Source organism: Grus americana, chromosome 3 (assembly GCF_028858705.1).
Source record: "Grus americana isolate bGruAme1 chromosome 3, bGruAme1.mat, whole genome shotgun sequence".
NCBI lineage: Eukaryota > Metazoa > Chordata > Aves > Gruiformes > Gruidae > Grus > Grus americana.
Genome location: NC_072854.1, coordinates 50,832,331 through 50,851,147, shown reverse-complemented (window position 1 = coordinate 50,851,147; position 18,817 = coordinate 50,832,331). Strand labels below are relative to the sequence as shown.

The 18,817-nt window shown below is 47.9% G+C and overlaps 1 protein-coding gene and 1 long non-coding RNA gene across 6 annotated transcripts; one reads left to right on the top strand and one right to left on the bottom strand.

Moving 5' to 3' along the window:
- Positions 1 to 7,091: 7,091 nt before the first annotated feature.
- LOC129205193 (uncharacterized) lies at positions 7,092 to 16,321 on the bottom strand. Of its 3 annotated transcripts, none has more exons than XR_008576642.1 (5): positions 10,655 to 16,321; positions 9,424 to 10,138; positions 8,394 to 8,507; positions 7,720 to 7,917; positions 7,092 to 7,632 (listed from the first exon to the last, which is right to left on the bottom strand). It is a non-coding gene; the product is annotated as an uncharacterized LOC129205193 (long non-coding RNA). The 3 variants fall into 3 exon arrangements; XR_008576643.1 differs by having other exon boundaries at positions 7,228 to 7,917; positions 10,655 to 12,182; positions 12,399 to 16,321; XR_008576641.1 differs by having other exon boundaries at positions 7,093 to 7,917.
- Positions 7,405 to 17,963, top strand: PPIL6 (peptidylprolyl isomerase like 6). 3 transcript variants are annotated; one of them, XM_054822393.1, is made up of 9 exons: positions 7,405 to 7,526; positions 9,437 to 9,532; positions 9,965 to 10,153; positions 11,077 to 11,139; positions 11,289 to 11,436; positions 12,775 to 12,831; positions 13,858 to 14,000; positions 16,219 to 16,354; positions 17,735 to 17,963. In XM_054822393.1, the coding sequence occupies exons 3-9, from the start codon at positions 10,004 to 10,006 to the stop codon at positions 17,740 to 17,742; spliced, it is 705 nt and encodes a 234-aa protein (XP_054678368.1). In that variant the 5' UTR covers positions 7,405 to 7,526; positions 9,437 to 9,532; positions 9,965 to 10,003; the 3' UTR covers positions 17,743 to 17,963. The 3 variants fall into 3 exon arrangements, with proteins under 3 accessions (XP_054678368.1, XP_054678366.1, XP_054678367.1); XM_054822391.1 differs by lacking the exon at positions 7,405 to 7,526 and adding an exon at positions 8,085 to 8,163; XM_054822392.1 differs by lacking the exons at positions 7,405 to 7,526; positions 13,858 to 14,000 and adding an exon at positions 8,085 to 8,163.
- Positions 17,964 to 18,817: the final 854 nt, after the last annotated feature.

The following is an 18,817-nucleotide window of genomic DNA, read 5'->3' as shown; positions in this document are numbered from 1 at the left end:
GAATACATGCTTTGCATTTTCAAGTTTGGCTACTAGTAACATTTCACATAGTGTATTAATGTGTTAAAATCCAGATAAAATGCCACTGGGTACTTAAAGCAATGTGCTCAATCGTCACTTCAGTTTTAAAATGTCATACTTGTGATTTATATTGATGTTTTATGTTTTAACAAATGAAAAATGTAAAAATGAAGGTGAATTTAAAAGCAAAACAAAAGATCTTTGTGCGTGCTTGGCTTATATGACTGCCCAGAGAGAGTCACTGGCGTAAAAGCCCAGGGTGGAGGATGAGAGAATAATTTAAGGTGGAAAGGACTTCCCAAGGCCATGTGGTCCGTCACCTTCCTCAAAGCATGTGCACCTAGATCATGTTGCTGTTGCCTGGTTGAGTTTTGAACACTTCCAGGGACAGAGATACGCCACCTATCTAGGCCACCAGTGCCAGTGTTTGACCATAGTCGCAGTGGAAAAAGGCGTTTCCTATACTTAATCGGAATTTCCCATGTTCCAGTTGGTGTCCACTGCCTCTTGTCCTACCGCTGCACCTCCAAGAAGTGTCTTTTCTACACCCTTCCATTAGGTAGTTGAAGACAGCAGTAAGGTCCTCCCAAAGGCGCCCGCTCTTCAGGCCTGAACAAACCCAGCTCAGCCTTTTCCATCATGTGCTCCAGCTCTTTACCACCTTGGGGGACTTCTGCTGCCCCCAGTCCCCTATGCCCATGTCTGTCTTGTTTTGGGGAGCCCAAATTCTGGATGACATTCCTTGTTCAAGTCAGGTCTACTCGGCCGGCTCCTGACCGCATGCTGTGGAAATTGGGGTAAGTATCTCCATTTTTTTTTCAAAGTACTAGATCAGTTTTTATATAAATGGACCATGAAAGGGGTAGGCAGTGGGAATAAATCAATGCAAACAAAAATAAAAACCACACATCCCACAGCAAAACTCTATTTAGGCTTTTCACCTTTCTCCTTTCAGAATGGAGAAATAAAATTTGTGTAGTTTCTGCCACCAAAGAAAACCAGCATACTCTGCAGTTGTACTTCAGAAGCTTGAAGTCTTGGTGCTGTAAGAACAGATGAAAAAATACAGGAAAGCTTGTTATAACATCAACAAAAATCTTCCTGATTAATTGTATAAATTTAAGCTTACAATGAATATTTCATCCTAACAACTTTTTTATGGAAAATACCATACTATGGAGCCATGATACTGTCTGGTCATAAGTTTAGAGGAGCTTGCACCGAGTTCCTTCTCTGCCATGTATTTATGAACCCTGAAATGCTTAAAAGCTGGTTACAAGCTTGCTTCATTATGAAGTTATCCTTGCGGGACTAAGTATGATGCTACAATTATGCATGAGCTGCTGTCACGTGATGGCTGGATGTGTTCCCTATAGCTAAGGAAATATAGTTTGGGGTTTGGGGTTTTCTTGTGCTTTTCTACCAAATTACCGGTGAATAAGTGAGCTTCTGCAGATAGCTCAGCAGTGACTGATCTTGCACTCTGCATTGCTTAAGATGGCAGCACACATTGTAGCTTGCACTTGAGAAACTCACGTGGTTTTTCAGACCACAAATGTTGTTTTTTTGACACCGTTTGCTTCCTTTGTAGTGAATGCATTTCTATTAAAGATGAAAATAAATCCCCCTTCTGTGTATGTATTTTTAAGGCTGCAGCTGAAGCCTAGGATTGCTTTGAATTTGAAAGGAAACCCCTGCAGCTTTGCTTTTTAGTACAGCTGCCACTAAGAACTATTTAGGAAAAAAAACAAAAAAACCCAAAAAAAACAAAACAAAAAAAAAGCAAAAAAACCCACCTATGTTTCAAAGCAGCTCTCTAAATATCTTCACTCCTTAGCCAGTAAACACCTTAACTTCTCATTTTCTCACATAAAGTAATCTTTTTAGCAAATCCATCTCACTGTTTACTATGTTAAAATGAGATTAGGATTTTGGAAATAAATGCAGGAAAGGAAGTAGACTACAGAAAGATCCATTTTTTGTGAGGAGTTAACACCATTGTGTGTTTCTTCTACTCTGGCATCTCATTCTTGGTAGATGAATATCAAAATATTTATTTCATATGAGCTGTGAAAGCAAATTGTCCTGCCAACATGAAAAGCTTCATCCCAGCACGTGTACCTTTGCAAGGATTTTTTTTAATACTTGTTTTGTGCTCTCTTTTCTGCTCAGAGGGACTGAAAAAGCACTACTAAGGGTTGTAGATCAACTACCTCTTAGCATCTAAGTGGAAGAGGAGATGAGTACCTCATCATGAACCCTTTCAATCTGAACGCCTATTCACAGGTTAAAGTTAGGGATGTTGAGCCCGGCATTCATCTTGCCAGCCACTCAGGAAAGAGTTTGGTTTGCACCTCTTTGTGAAAACACCTGGTTCGTTGTCTTAGCTGGTTAGTCCTTGTGATTGAGTTCATGGTTGGGGTTTGCTAAGACCTGTCTTAGTGTGCCGGGATTGGGGTTTTTTCCAGCCTTTTCCCACTTCACCTTAAATGAAAGCCAGTATGGGATTCGTTCCTAATCGCTGGCCCCATGCCCACGTGAGCGTAGCAGCCTGGAACATTTTCTGTCTCCTCACGTCTTCCACCTCTGCAGCAGACTGTCTCCTGACTCTGGAAGTGTCCGCATCCAGGAGAAGCTGAGTCCGGCGTGGGAGTGGCGGGGAGGAGGCCGGTTTGGAAAGCAGCTGTGGCCCGGAGCTGGGGCAGTAGTCAAGGATGCTCCCTGGATGCGCTTATCTTCCCGTGGTCAGAAGTCCATCTGCGCAGGCTTTTCCCCAGTCCTACTGCTGTTGCAGGTTCTCTTCAAGGGCAGAGAAGGAACAGGTAACGCCATTCTTTCCACAGCTCTGATTTCAGGACCTCTCTTATCTCTTTGTTAGAGGCATTAGAGTCTGCTTCTTGCAGACGCGCAGTCCTGTGAGCTATGACAGGCCCTCTTCAGATCCTTCATCGTACATGGTGAATAATAAATGTTTTTCTACAACAGAGGGACCGCTGTTCAGCTCTGGCCCAAGCCATTCTTCCAAATGGAAAAAATCATCCAGACATACCTAGGTGAACCGGCATCTCACTGTAGTGTGCTTACTGCTCATTTCTGGCTAACATGTTAATCCTACCTAATTGGAAGTATCTTTGGAATAGCAGGACGCAGAGTTTTGCTTTAGACAGCAATTCCCTGCGCTGTGCTACAAGTATTTCTAACCCCTGCAACTGCATCCCACTGCCTGTGCCTTCCTGAAGGGGACTGATTCTTACCTGCTCGTGGGTCTTCCTTTCAAAACGCTGACTCCTCCTCGCCCTTGAAGGTAGTATGCCTCATGGATATTACAGCAGTCACCTGGAGAACTTCAAGTTGTTGTGGACAGCCCTGTTAGTATATTGTCTTCTTCAAAATCAGCTTATCCCTTTGGCTTTGCTTTGAATTTCTTCATAAAGTGATGTTAGCTTCTCCCTTCCACCTGGCAGACCAAGCTTACAGAGTTCTTCCTTCTTTCTGGAGCTGAACCTGTCCTTTGTTCCCTGGCAGTAGGAAGATCTTTTTTGAAGTCTCCCTCGTTGTTCCCTTTGCCTGCTGGGTGATCCAACAGCTGCGTTTTCCCTGCATAGCATGTCTCGGAAAGAACTTGCGGCAGCCCAAGGGCCTGGTGTGAAACAGCGGTGGTGGCCCTCCCACTAGTCATCACAGCACGCTGCTGTGGTTCAGCAGCTTCAGCAGATCAGCTGTGCGAAGTTTCCTCTCCACGTATTTGCTGTGAAGTTATTTGGCATTTGTGTCTCCTACAAGCACAGTATTATTCAGTCGTTTGACTCACCCTTCACCAAAATGTTGCTGGGTGACCCCTGGCAGCTCTCCTGCCAAAGAACCTTCAGTACCTTCACCTGAAGGATCTCTCTCAAATACTTTTTTTTTTTTTTAATTAATTTAGTCTGCTTTTCTCTTCTCTTTCTCAGTCTCTTTCAGATGCTATCTTGGGCTGGAAGGAACTGAGATGGTTGCAGCGGCCGCAGGTGGAGAGGTTTGGAGTGACGAAACCCTCCAAGAATCAGGCAGAAGCAAAACTCTCGGGTCGTGTGTCAGGGCATGTGTGCACATTTCAAAAGACTTCGCGTTTCCAAGAACATTAGCTGCACGGCCTTTGAAAGGGTTTCAGTATCATCGTTTAAATGTACTGCACCACTTTTCGTGCTTCCCATACTTTTCTTCTCTGCAATCGTTGCTCTCTCCAAACCGAATGCAGCACAGCACATCTGCCGCAGCTGGCGGAGCAGAGCGGCACCAACAAGCTCCCAGCTAACTCTTAACACCAGCAAAACATTTATGCTCATCTAGGAAATATGAATAAGCTTGCAGAACAATATCTTATTGTCATAAACAGGTAGCAGAAAGAGGCTGAAATGAATAAGTCATCCAGTTTAAGATTTTGATATTGATAATTCTGATAATTGGCGTCCTCTTGAATAGATTTTAATGTACCTGAGTTAAAGCTGTGCAAAAAGGAGGAGAGAAATAAAAGCCGGACTGGATAGAGACAGCAAGTAATTGGTGGCTCTTGGCTTGCTTTTTTTTTTAAAAAAAAAAAAAGCGCATCACAAATTTGCAGAAAACAGTCCCGTAGGGCTAGTGATATTACTAGCTTGTTGGCTAATAATATCAAGCTTGTTTGGCTAAGTGTTGTTTTTCTGTACAGCCAATAATATTAAGCTTGTCCGGCTGAGTGTTGCTTTTCTTCTTGACTTTGACTATTAGGTGACTATTAGCAGCATGTTTGTAGTTAATTCTCTTTTTTGCCCACAATGACAGTAAGAATTTCCACACCTAGAAATTATCAGTTAAAAAAACCCAACAGATAAATAATTTTTTTCTAACAAAAAAAAAAAAAGGAATAACAGGAGCCAGTCATATGTATGTGCAGAATGAAATTTCAGGAACGGAATTTGTGTGTAAATTTAAGCGCATTTACAAAATGCACACATCAATCTGGGTTTTTTGAAAATAATATGCAGTTGATTGCTCTGGTTTTAATACTTGTATCTTGTAGTGAAAAAAAAAGGAGAAAGAGGCATTTTAAAAGGCCAAACAAACTTTGTATTAATCCATATCAATCTAAAAATATATGGATGTAGAGAGAAATAGGCAGTGATTTTCTATGTGACTCTGGTTATGCTGCTTCTCTTCTTGAATTTATATAACGCTGCTAGAGACTTTTTTTGGCTATAGCAGAAGCCATGTGGTCTGGCTACTAAAATTAGGTTCTGCTTGTCACAGCCTGCAGAGGCTCGGGCAGTTGTCGTGCCGGCGCTCGACACGGGAGGAGGAAGAAAAGGGTTTTCCTTTGCATTGCTCAGGCGCAGCCTACGCAACGCAGCAGCAGTTGCAGACGCTGTGAGCTGCCGTTAGCTACCGTCACGCCTCAGCGTCTCTTCTGCCGCCCAATACCTGCGTGTAAACTAAAACTGCCTTGTCTGCCATAGGATTTGACTATGTCCCATTGCCCAAACTGTTTTATCTCCCTAAATTTTCTTTTTTCTTTTTTTTTCTTTTTCCAGCAGGACAAAATCATAATGTGAAATGACAACATCTCATGCGCGAGTCTTTCAGCTGCGGTAGCTAAACCTTCAGAATCTGATCGTCTCCGTGGTCTTTGATAAGGTAAGCATGGAGCTCTTCAAATCCAACATTGCTGCAAATTCCGCAAAATAGTTACAAAAGTGTCGCCCTGATGAATTGCTGTAAGAAACTATCACTCAGCCACACACGGACCAGAGAAACTTCAGGGCTCTGTGGGGGAGCCCTTCTGCAACCTGTGATTTCTTTCTCAGTCTGAATGTTTTACAGGCACGGGTAGTTCAGAAACATCTTGCTGAGAGGCTACAGGCTTTTTGGGTCTGACTCTGTGCTTATGCAAAATCTAGCACTTTATAAAGCCATTTGGATATTGTGGTGGGTTGAGCCTGGCTGGGGGCCAGGTGCCCACCAGAGCCGCTCTCTCACTCCCCTCATTCACTAAACAGGGGAGAAAAGGCGTAACGAAAGGCTTGTGGGTCGAGATAAGGACAGGGAGAGATCACTCACTAATTATCGTCACGAGCAAAACAGACCGAACTTAGAGAGGGAATTCATCTAATTTATTACTAGGCAAAACAGAGTAGAGGAATGAGAAAATAAAATCAACTCTTAAAACACCTCCCCCCACCCCTCCCATCTTCCCGGGCTCAACTTCACTCCCGGCTTCAACCTTCCCCCCCTCAGCGGCACAGGGGGACGGGGAGTGGGGGTTACGGTCAGTTCATCTCACGGTGTTTCTGCCGCTTCTTCATCCTCAGGGGGAGGACTCCTCTCATCGTTCCCCTGCTCCAGCATGGAGTCCCTCTCACGGGGTGCAGACCTTCAGGAGCAAACTGCTCCAGCGTGGGGTCCCCCACGGGGTCACAAGTCCTGCCAGCAAACCTGCCCTGGCGTGGGCTCCTCTCTCCACAGGTCCACCGGTCCGGCCAGGAACTTGCTCCAGCGTGGGCTTCCCACGGGCCGCAGCCTCCTTCAGGTGCCTCCACCTGCTCCGGCATGGGGTCCTCCACGGGCTGCAGGTGGAATCGCTACACCCCCTCATCCTTCCTCCATGGGCTGCAGGGGGACAGCCTGCTTCACCATGGCCTTCACCACGGGCTGCAGGGGGATCTTTGCTCTGGCGCCTGGAGCACCTCCTGCCCCTCCTTCTGCACTGACCTTGGTGTCTGCAGAGTTTCTTACATCTTCTCACTCCTCTCTCCGGCTGCAAAAGCTCTCTCTCTAAGTGTTTTTCTACTTCTTAAATATGTTATCACAGAGGAGCTGATTGGCTTGGCCTTGGCCAGCGGCGGGTCCGTCTTAGAGCCGGCTGGCATTGGCTCTGTCAGACACAGGGGGAGCTTCTAGCAGCTTCTCACAGAAGCCACCCCTGTAGCCCCCCCGCTACCAAAACCTTGCCACGCAAACCCAACACAGATATATAATTGAAAAAATAAAAAAAGAGTGCACGTTGTTATTAAGATAAGAAATAAATATAATTTTTATTGTGTTTAACATAGGTTTGTTCTGCAGAACATATTTTCCACAGGAAAATCACAACTATCTCATCTGCGATAGGATTTTGGCATGTTAAAGACCTGTTTTTCCTGGGATGTGACAACTGTTCCATTGCTCCATGATGTCTCAGGAAAGATTATGCAAATTTTTGACGTGACATACGATTCAGCCTGGTCACTTCCAACACCGATGTCTCCTAAAATTCACCTTGCTCAGAGATGAAAAGTGACCTGACCCAGCCGTGCTGAACCTACAGCTGTCCCACAAAACTGCTTTTGCGCATGTTGCTTTAGCCGGAAGGGCGCAAAGCTGCGGTGCTGGCACAAAGCTTTGCTGCCGGAGCCGTGACCCCTCTGGAACCGCTCCGTCCATGTGCCGTACCGCTCTGCCCAGGCTGCCGGTGGGAACGATGGCTCAGCAGCACCCAGTGAACACAGCTGCGGGTAGGAGTCTCCGCATCAAAAGGAGATGCACACTCTACACAGGGTGTAATTAAGGTGTAAATCTCGTTGCCACGGGATTTTGTTGGGGATGGACTTTTATGTTTGTCTGCAAAGCAAAGAAATTCACATGAAAAAGAGCCACTAAGGGGAATTAAACACAAAGATAGCAGGCAATCCTTGAGCAGAGGCTCACCAGAGTCCAGGAGAGTAACAGGGAAGCACTGCTGTCGTGTTTGCTTATTCTTGCCCCTTTTTGCTGGGCATCTGCTATTAGCCACCGTTAGCAACAAGCTAACCATCCCGTAGTGACAGCATCCGTCATGAGCTCTGGAAAGAGCTGGCTTCAGTCCTCTGCTCTGCCACACACTTCCCTCTAATCTGGTTTTTGTTCCTTCAGGGCAAAACAGAAATCAGAGCTTTTCCCACCTTCCCACAAGGTTGAAACCCGCTCACGTTAGGCTTGGGAAACGCTTAGCAATGCAGGGGAGGGTGTGTTGGTGTCCGGCGTTGCCGTGGAGCCAGGCTCTGTTGACAAACTTGGACTCGTGGTGACCGGGATGCCATGGGCCCGCGGCGGGTGATGGTGGTGGGGCTGCTCCAGGACCCGGCTTTCCACGTGGCCAAGTGCACGGCAGAGGTAAATCTGGGGCTTCAACCCCAGAGCCGGGTTGGGAACAGCAGAGAGCGATGCGGGGTGGAAGTAAATAAGCAGAGGAATCCCTGCGCCCAGCAGAGGCTCTTAGGAAAAACAGATTCTGATTTGGGGGTTTCTGCTCTCCTTTAGCACTGCCAGGCACAGGCACCGAGGCTTTGTGGGCTCCCGGCTCGGTGCTGCTCATGGTGGGGGTCTCGTTGCGGCATCCTCACCTTCTTGTTCCTGCACCTCCACGAAAAGCTACAGCTGTGCAATGCTCTATGTCAGGCACATCGCAGCTCAGCTCGCTTTGCTCGGCAGCTTATGACAAGTCCTTTAACGCAGCTCTGTCGGTGCAAATGAGAAAGAAGAGCACTGCAAACCTTGTGGGGTTTCGCAGACTTTTCACGAGAAGCTCGGCCGTGCAGCGGATGCGCAGCACCCAGCCCACCGCGGGGTGCACAACGCTGACCTTTATGCCCTCCCTGCCTGTAAGAGCCGATCTGCCAGGCTTGTTCCCCAGCATTATTTACAGCTGACGAAGCTCTGCCGTCTATCAGCAGCCCCAAGGACAAGCCAAGCGGATAGCTGCAGGGCATGTGTGTTTTTTGGCTTTTTTCCCTCCCCCTTTTTTTTTTTTTCCAGCCACTGTCCTAATGGTAGCAACAGGGACCATGAGCTGAATAGAAAGTCACTTCGCTTTATTCTTTTTAAGGCCTGGCTTTAAGCCACAGCCTGTGGCACTTGTGTACAGCCCACACGGAGAGGAGGCTAAAGTGATGGACAGGAATGTCCCGCATCTAAATAGCGGTGTGCTCCCGAGGCAATGGTACAAGCAACAGCGACTGGAGGTGTTCACCTTGCAGCCTTCACCAAGCCGCTCGCTTGCCCCAAGGCCTTGGGCCCGATCGCCTGGGACAGTAGAGGACTGCGGCTCCCCATGCATGTAAAAATGCATGCAAAAATGCCGTCGATGATGCTCAGAGACATCTTTGAATGTCTGACTGCTTACATCCATCTCACATGGAGGGGAGAGCGATGGGAGGGAGTACCAGTGGAATTCAGTAATATTTGTGAAGCAGCTCTTCATGTGAAAACAAGACACCCACTACATTTGCAAACAGGGATTTAGAGAAATTTGTGTGCACTTCTGCAGAGCAGAAGATTAGAATGTGGCTTAGGTTGTAGTTAATGAGGGAAATGCAAGCTGTGATAGGATGGGGGGGGGTATTAAACTGCTTGTAAGCAAATTCTTTTCCTTACCTTGAAAATCTAGGCTCTGAAGCTGAAGTTTCCAAGCAAGTTTGCAGATCCTGTAATACAGCCTTTAGTAGAATTTGCATGGCATGAATATTTACAGGAGAAAAAGAAGGTAACTCTTGTTTCCTCAGGTTGTTTTGGACACAAGTCCTCTCCTCCGGGCTGCAGCCTCTCCCAGCTCGGTGCCATCCGCAGGTTTCAGAAGTGAGCTTTTCCACCCCAAGTCACTGAATGTCCTCAGAGACCCTCGAGGGGTCTGTTCAGTCTGAGCTGCCCCCAAAGTGGCACCCAGCTGACTCTTGTCACGATAACGTCCCGTAGCAGTGGGGTCCCGACCTCTGGGGCACGTAACTGCGTGCAGCGTCAGCACACCTCACCGAAAGCTGCTGCCCAATCCCTTCCAGTTGGCGGGATTTGTGGTTTTAAAAGTAGGAAAGGCATAAAAACACCACAGGCCACCTTACCCGGGGTGGATATTACTGACTGCTTCTTCACTGAGTGTGTAATTCATCCCTGGAGGCTTTGTGGTCCCTCTGACACTCAGGAGCTGAGAGGCGAGGTGTGGGCGTACGCCGCCTCGGTGATGTGCTTCGTGGATGGCCGGCTGCTGGGGGACCAGGAGGAGCTGCTCAAGTGGGCCCGCCATGAGTGGGACTATCGCGACTTCAAGCCCGAGGCACTTTACCAAGCGATTGCTGAGGATTTCTACAGCAAACACCTGAAAAACAGCCAGGCAAGTAGCGCTGTTTTACACAAAGCGTACAAGGTCTGTAAGTGGCTGGAGAGGTTGTCAGAGGAGGGGGCAGGTACCACGAGGAGGACGAGAGTGACCGCAGCGGTGGCAGTTTCTCGGTTTCTGCCCTGTGACGGCAGGGTCAGAGCTGGGGCTGGAGCGGCCGGCGGGGAGCATCCCCTCTCGAGGATGGCAGAGCCTCAACCTCTTGGCAGCCAGGAAGGGGCAAATGTTAGCCTGGATGCCCAACACGTATTAACCGCTTCAGGGCTGAACAGTCTGACAAAAGCACGTTGCCGACTGTGCCGCGACCGCGCCTGCTCCAAAATCCCAAACCGCCCAGCCCAAAATTCTTGGGTACATTATTCTTGGGTACCAAAAGCCCAAGTGCCAAACCTCTCCTTTCCCAGCTAAGACCCCCTGAAATGCCGTGATGTCATGAGGTGCAATGCAGCCACTGCTGACACGGTATTGAGAGCAGAGAAAAATAAAGTGTCATACCAAAATGAATACCACAGAAGACGCAGCACCAATTACACACAGATTTGAGTCTGGCTGGAAGAGTGAGAAATGTCCGTTTTAGCAGGATGGCCGGTATTCCTGCAGATTCATTTATTCCTGCCTGTATCGTATGGGCTGCAATAGGCACGTAAATAAATGCAAGATGAAGTAGCGAGCCCTGCCCAGTAGTTCACTTTAATGCACGGTTAGGATTATTTCTGTCCAGAATGAAGTGAAACATCCTCTACTTTTGTTGTTTATTTAAACAAAACAGTAGGAATGCTGTTGTACATTGACAACCCCACGGAGATTTTCTGAGACCATTTGCGCCGGGCAGCTGGACCCCGGCCTGCGTTAGGAGGCGAGTGCAGCACGGAGAGCGGGCCTTTCCCTCACTGTGTCTGTTTTTCTGCTTTAAACAGCACGTGTTTGTGTACCTGGAGATAGCCATTGAGGAACAGCCCGTCGGGAGGCTGCTGTTTGAGGTACGTTACAGAGGAGAAAAGCAAAAGCCAGGAACAAGCACACCCAGCGCGGTGGTTTCACCTGTCGAAGGAGCAGGGACAGAAATCTGGCCGGTGGACGTCAGCTGTGAATTTCACACGTGTTTTCCTCTCTCGTTTTAATTTTGCAGCTCTTTTCGGACGCGTGTCCCAGGACCTGTGAGAATTTCCGTGCCCTGTGCGCCGGAGGAGCAAAGTCTCTCTGCGACGGCCGAGAGCTCACCTACAAAAACTCCCTTTTTCATCGCCTGGTGAAAAACGGGTGGATCCAAGGAGGAGGTGGGTTTCCAGGTGTGCCGAGCAAATCTGAGTTACAGCAGAAGGTGGGGGGTTGGGGGGGTGGGATGATATGCATGAATAACAGTCTTCATCTGCAGAGATGTAACTGAACTCCAGGACAAAGCTAATCTCTGCAGGACAAGCTCTTAATTAATACGTATCTATAGATATATATATATATAACACCCAGAAAGTATTTTCTCTTTTGGCCATCTCACTTTCTAAACATAGGAAAAGTTTGGATAATTTATTTTGATTATGGAAGACCTTGTCAAAAGAATGTAGGAAACTAATTGAAAACTCTTTTCCATGAAGTTCTTTGGTAAGTAATTAGGAAACTAATTGGAAACACGAAAACACTAAGAATATCCATAGGAAAACATATTGTTTTCTAGAGAGATTAATTTACGGAGGCATTTAGCCAAGCGTCAGAGCCCTTTCCAAACGTGCTGGTGAGCTGTCTGAGTGCCAGCGCTGTGCCTGGATCGTGGCACCCAGGAGAAATGCAGCACGAACGATGGGTCACACAGCTTGTCCAGCTGACATCCCCAGGGAAGTCAAGATCGTTAGGCATTTTGTTACTTCCCTTTGGTCTGGCATATATCTTACCTACCTGTGTTTCTCACCTGTCTTTGCCTTGCTCCAAATGTCAGTGTGTAAATACATTTCAAGTTTATACTTTGAAGGTACACTTCTTACTTTTCATGAATAACTGTGCAGGTACCTATGCAGTCCATAACAGCAACCTAAAATTACAAACTTGCTACTGCAGAGGACTAGCCATAACCTGATGGTGTAATACAATGTCTAAATAAAGTAACAATACCAGACTTCTTTTTAAAAAATTTTAAAAAAAGATGCATCAAGTTCCTTTAGTGCCTCACTTATGAGAAATCTGGTTCAATAGGAATTTCTCTCTTATCAAACCTCTTTTCTTAGACAAGTTAGTGGTCTTAACTCACCATAATACACAGCTGCATTTTCATCCTTCCTTCTTCCAACTCTACTACTTCTGACAGACGTCCTTCTCCAGGGCGCCCCGTCCTCGGCTGGGCGCTGCCACCGCAGGAGCCCTCCCAGCAGGAGATGCTGGACCTTCTCAGAGGGGCAGCGATTAAATGCACCATGTGAATAGTTCTCCGTAGAGAGACCACCTCTTGGGATGGAAGCAGAGCTCTTCCCAAAGGTCTGATAAAATTTTGGTAGTAAAGCAGAAAGATGGATGCAGTTGTTCCCTCAGGCTGATGTGCAACTCACGTCTCTGACCTCGGCAGAGCTGCTCACTGACAGCCCTGTGATAAACCTGGTCTCTGATGGTTACCTTTATCTACCCTGCAGACATCATAACTGGAAAAGGAGACAGCGGAGAGTCAATTTATGGTCCCACCTTTGAAGGTATGGTTCCTCAGCTATCTTACTGTGCAAATAAAGTGTTCAAGGCCAGGTTGGATGGGGCTTTGGGCAACCTGGTCTAGTGGAGGGTGTCCCTGCCCATGGCAGGAGGGTTGGAACTAGATGGTCTTTGAGGTGCCTTCCAACCCAAACCATTCTACGATTCTATGAAATGGCAAATTTCTGCAAAAATCAAGTTATTTACCTGATCTCATTCACAGAATAACCTGGGAATTTCCTTTCATCTCCCTAAAGCAAAAGACTTTTCAGTGAGAATTATTATCCGCTTGTATTAGCCTGTGCAGACTGCTTTAGCGAGGTCATTTTTTGATCTGTAACCTCCTCCTCCTCTGACATCCCTTGCCTGAGGCCCAGCTCCACCAGCCCCTTCCCCCTGTCTAAATGAGGGCTGATGCTCACCCGCTTGCCCACTTCAAACTGCAAATACTCACCTTGTGAACAGGACCTTAGAAACACAGAGGTGGATTAGCTACAGATTTCCAGGCACCCGACAGCACTTGTTTAAATGCATTTAAAGCAATGGAAATAAGTTGGCTTTAACTCTAGATTTCCTGGACCTCGGGCAGCTTTTCAGGCTTGGGCACACCGCAGGCATCGCTGCCAGCGGCTACGTGACTCTGCGGGTGTAAGGGGAGTTACTTCTCAACAGCTCACATAAAACCGTGCAAGTCAAGAAATGACAAACGCAAGCTAAGTTTAACAAAAAATGTTCCCCCATACTGATATAAAGTACTAAAATGTAAAGAAAAAAGAACATTATAACATGCAATATTTAAGAAAAACAACCTATATAATTGACATAGACGTTTGAGATCTTCTATTTAGATTAAATCCTACCCATAAAGACATTTTATGACAGTTAAAGCACTTTTGAAACTGATTTATGTTCCTTATATAAAAGCATTCCCATTGCCAATGGCGCAAACGAGGTGACATTTGAGCAGGCTGGGCAGCAGCCAACAGTGAGATCAGAAATGCCAACTGTAGCTGAAAACTTTCTTTCCCAAGATGTTGAAGAGCCCACTCACGAGGAGAAGCTTTCACCTTCAGGCCCTGGGACGGATGGAGCAAAACCCGTCCGGAGGCGGCGGGTCGCCAGCCGGCTCTGCCCGGCCGAGTCGCAGCGCTGGCGGGCAGGAAAGCTGCTGGAGGTGGGAGCCCGGCGTGCGGGATTTAAGGCAGTAAATGCTACACCCTGCCTAGAGTGGGTGGGAAGGAGCAAAAGTTGCTGCTTTGATGCTGGAGCTCCTGAAATAGCAGTAAGCCTCAACTCTCAGGACACACAGATCTCGGAAGCAATTTAAGCTGGTATTGGAAAAAATAGGGCTGTCAAATTGTTTGCAAGGCGGACATCACCGAGGATTTAAGTTTGTGAATCCTCTTTTCCAGCAATGCTACCCAATTGATTTGTGCTAGTGCACATCTCGCACCCTTCGCACTTTCTTTCAGCGTATCCGCTGCCAGGGCTGTTCGGGTAGAAACCATCCACAGAGGAAAATGAGTCTGAGCAGGCGTAGGCACCTCTGCATACAGGAAAGCTACGGCCTCACGCGCACTGCCCGGGCGGCAGCACGAAGCCCCTAGCCCAGCACGCAGCATTTTGCTTCTGGTTGCATCCTCCTCCTCCAGGCAAAGCTCGTGCTTTGTCTGTGCTACCCAGGAAAGAAGCTGCCATCTCATGTGGGAAGGTGACAATGCATCAAAAATTGCTTAAGTAATTTTAAGGTGGATTTAATTTGGAGTCTGCCAACCTTGAAAGTGTCCCTGGAAGAGTTTTATTACTCATATTGCATGTACTCCACGTGTTGATGTATTAAAGGAGAGGATTGCTAATTCTTCCCCTCCCCTTTTTTAATTAGAAGTTACTTTTCATCCTTGAGAAAGGTGTTCCCTTGGGTATGCCTTTCTATTTTAAGGCTTAGATTGCTTTCCCAGTACTTCCCGCCAAACTGTTTTACACTGAGGGCAGAGGACAAATGTCTTCGATATCTGAAAAGGGTGAGAGATGCCTCTGTCAGCCAGTAATGTTCTGGGAGACGCTGCGCTTGGCACATGTCCGGGCACTGCACCGCCTGCTGAAATTAATGGGACGCAACTGCATTTTACTGTAATGAGCTGAAAGGACTGAAGTAATTACAGAGAATCACTCGGACTGGAGCGCCGTGTCATAGAACAAAGCATCCTACTCCAAAATTAGTCTGCTGAAGTCACTTTGTAAACCGCAAGGCAGCGGTCAGGGAGTAACTGTTCAGTTAAAATTTAATTACCATTTTTTAATCAGTTTCCGAGAAAGGGCACTTAAACAGGGTAAAGATTTTTAAAAAAATCAGAGAACAATAAAATCCAAACATTTCTATGGTTCCCTTCAAGCTCGTTGAACACTCGATGGAGCTCTCGACTGCTCAGTGTGATCAGGTCAGAGACGAGCGACGGAGGGGGCCAGGATCAGCGCGCCCCCTGCTCCCCACCTCGTGCCCAGGCTCCCCTCCACGGAGGAGCAGGAATCAAGTCCTTGCCATCATCCCCCAAAGTCAAGCACACTTTATGTCTATTCTTCCCCAGTCATCCCTCTTGAGAGCTGATTCTTTTCTCCCCCACCAGCGCTTCCTCAGCTGGCACGGAGCATCCTGTTCACCTTCCCGGGGCTCTCACTTGCTCTTGCCTTGCATCTCCCATCGCCTGCCTCCTCTCCTCTCCCTGGAACAAAGCTTCCACTCTGGGAGCACCCCGGCCTCCTTGACTAACTAGATACCTGCTCTCCGTTTATTCAGCTCTGTCATTTTCTTCGGCTAAAGAAGGCTCCTGCTCGCTCTCCCGCGCCAGTTGCCGAACGCAGGGCGCATCGGGCATCCCGCCCCAGCCAGGCATGTCCTGCCCTCACAGCCCTGCCTGCGCTCGCCTGGGATCTTGTCCCCTTCACCGCAGGCAGCAGCATGAGGGGAGGGAGAGCAGAGGCTGTGCTTGGAGCATCCGCTCTGCCTCCCACCCTCCTCATCCCTACTGTGGGAATAATCCCAAGCAGCTGCGGGGAAATGCCACGCTAAATGACCCGAGCTCCTCCACAGGGAGCCGGAGGCATCGTTGCTGTGGCTCTGACATTCAGAAATACCTTGAGTGCTTTTTCATGGCTGTTTTTCATTAGCTTCTTCACTGGCTTAAGCACCAGGCAGTAGTGGGGAGCTCTGTCTAGGAAGGACATCGATTCAAACCAGACTTGGCTCGCATGAGACCTTTGGGGGAAAAGGAGAAGGGAGAGCAGGGACGAAGGAGAGGGGAGCTGGCGGGAGCTGGCAAAAGGGAGCTGTACAGTGAATAGCAGCAAAGGGAGCAACGCAACTGTGGCCTTTCATTCCTGAACTATTTCCCTAGATGAAAGCTTCTCCATCCGTCACAAGGGAAGAGGGGTCCTCGGGATGGCCAACAAGGGCCGCCACAGCAACGGCTCGCAGTTCTACATCACCCTCCAGCCAACTCCCTACCTGGACAAAAAATACGTGGCTTTCGGGTAGGTATGCGCAAGCTTGCCGCCGCTGTGCTGCGTGGGAGGTCGCCTTGGCCCCGCACGACATTGCTGCCCTGGAGGAAGCGTCCATGAAATCCCTACGGCAGCTGCAATGCGGATGCCTCTGGCCAGGGGGAGGATGGATAAGTCAGATGTGAAGTATCTGATGACACCCATCCCTCCCCTTCTCTGCCATGGCCTGGCTTGCTCGAGCTGGAAAACCCTATGGACAGGGGGGTGTTGAGCAAAGCCTCCGGGCTCTGCCCTGCCCTGCCCTCACCAGCTGCAAGAAATTATTTTAGCGAATGTGTGCTGAGAGTTTGTTCACAGTAGGTCAATCTATAGGGCTGGTCCTGTTAAGAGTTTTTGGTTTTCAGGAATGTAACACGGAAGATTATTGCTCTGAGCAGTTTGCTTGATGTAACGTATGTACGTATTACCATAGAGACAAAAATTCACAGTGCAGTTTCCATCTAACCACATCATGGAGAAAGACAGCATTTTTCAAGGAAGCGAAAAGTGTAACTGTCTAACCTACAGAGAACAAACCAAAAGCGATTGCTGGCTGGATATATTTATAACCAGCACCGTTCACCTCAAGTTTCTGCCTTGCCACCGGCTCTGTGTAATTTGAAAGGTGCAGGATCCATGATCTTAAAGCCAGGCCCTCTTAAATCTGAGTGGGAGTTTAATCCTGAGGGAGCAAAAAGCAGCCACAGCACGCGACGAGGACAGCCAGGCACTTCCCAGCCCTGTGCTGGATCAGTCCTTCTGGTGTCCAGCTTGGGCAAGGGCCACCTGCAGTGTCCTCCCCGCTTGGTACCACTGTGGCGGATGGGGTGGGATGGGATGGGATATGGTACGAAGCTTTCCAGAGCGCTGCTGGCATCCATGGCCATGCTGGTGCCCGCAGGAGGCACAGCTCGTGCTGCTCCAGCGTGGGAGCAGGACAGGCTGAAAATCGTAAAGATTGCAAAATGTTAGACTCTTTTCAGGATTCAGATTGGCGTTGTGAAGGAAGGAAATGAAGGGTTTCTCAGGGAGTCACTTCTAATAACTGTAACTTCTGACAGCGTGTCTTTTGACTTCTCTCCTCAAAAGTAATGGCCGTTTGTAGCCAGGGCACATAGTAAAACGCTTATTTCTTGAAATAACTGTAGCTGCATAAAGCCATAGCATTTTTAACTCTCCTAAAATCCTAACTAGCGGCTCCTTAATCAAGAACTGATGGCGTTTGTCACTCCATTGCGAAGAACGACTCTTCAAAGAGCACAGCGGTGCAGCCTGTCGGTAGGAACCCAGTGCTTGGGTTTCTTACGGCCCCGGCTGCAGAGCTGGCTCCAGACAGAGACGGATCCTACGTGCGCTCTCTCCCTCCCGTAGGCAGCTGATCGAGGGCACGGAGGTCCTCCAGAGACTGGAAGCTGTACCTACGTATAACGAAAGGCCTACGGTAGACTGCAAGATTATCAACTGTGGGACTTTTGAGCAGTGATCGCCAGCTGGTTTTCCCGCCTGCTGTAAGGTAGAGCACTATTTTCCACTCAGCTTTTTACAAACCTTGATGGCTTTCACTTAAGGCAAAAATAAAAGCACTTCTTGCACATGTGAATGGCTTGGAAATGTTCTTTTGGCTTAGAAAAAATGTTCATAAGCTGTTAAAAAGCACTTTTACAGGAGTATAGAAAAAGACCTGTGAACATATCCCAGTGCTAGGCTACAGTTTAGGGGAAATGGTGTTAGTACCGTTATATAGTGACAAGCAGATACGATAAAATGCATATGGCTAAAGCACGGGTGAACAGATGGATACACACCTACAGGGATAAAGAACTGTTCCTGGCTAAAATCTGCCTCTCCCACAACCTCCACAGCACAGAGCATTGTCCTGCCAGGTCCTGCGCTGACTACTCTGAACTACAAGTAACGTCCTTGAAATCAGGTTGGGCTGCATCAGGCTAAAGCCGGGAAATGATACAACAGGCATAAGCTTTAAGCAATTATTTTTGGCAGATGATCTCAAATAAAAAAATGTGACTATTGCCAATAAAGCAGAGAAAAGATTGTTTAGAAAGTTACTGCAAAACAGGAAATGGTAAGGTTATGTGGATGCAAATGTATAACGCACAACGATTGCTAGTGTCGGTCATTTCTTACGTGCAAGATCTCTCCGACGTACAGCACAGAGCTTGGGCACGGATGGCCCTGCCAGGGCTGCCGGACACTGTCGGTGTGCAGCTCCCTCGCCTCTGCTTCCAGGGCTGTGAAGAGCGCTCGCTGTGCTGAGCGGCCTTTGCTCCTGGGCTCAGCGTATGAGCCACTAAACCCCACCAAACTGCGCCGGTGTAAGATGGGAACGGCTGAATTAGAGAAGTATTAGGAGAGACCTAATTTTGTCCAAGCTTCAGCCCACGGATTTCATGAGAAGTTTATTTGCTAAATGGGAATGAATCTAACGAATTAGCA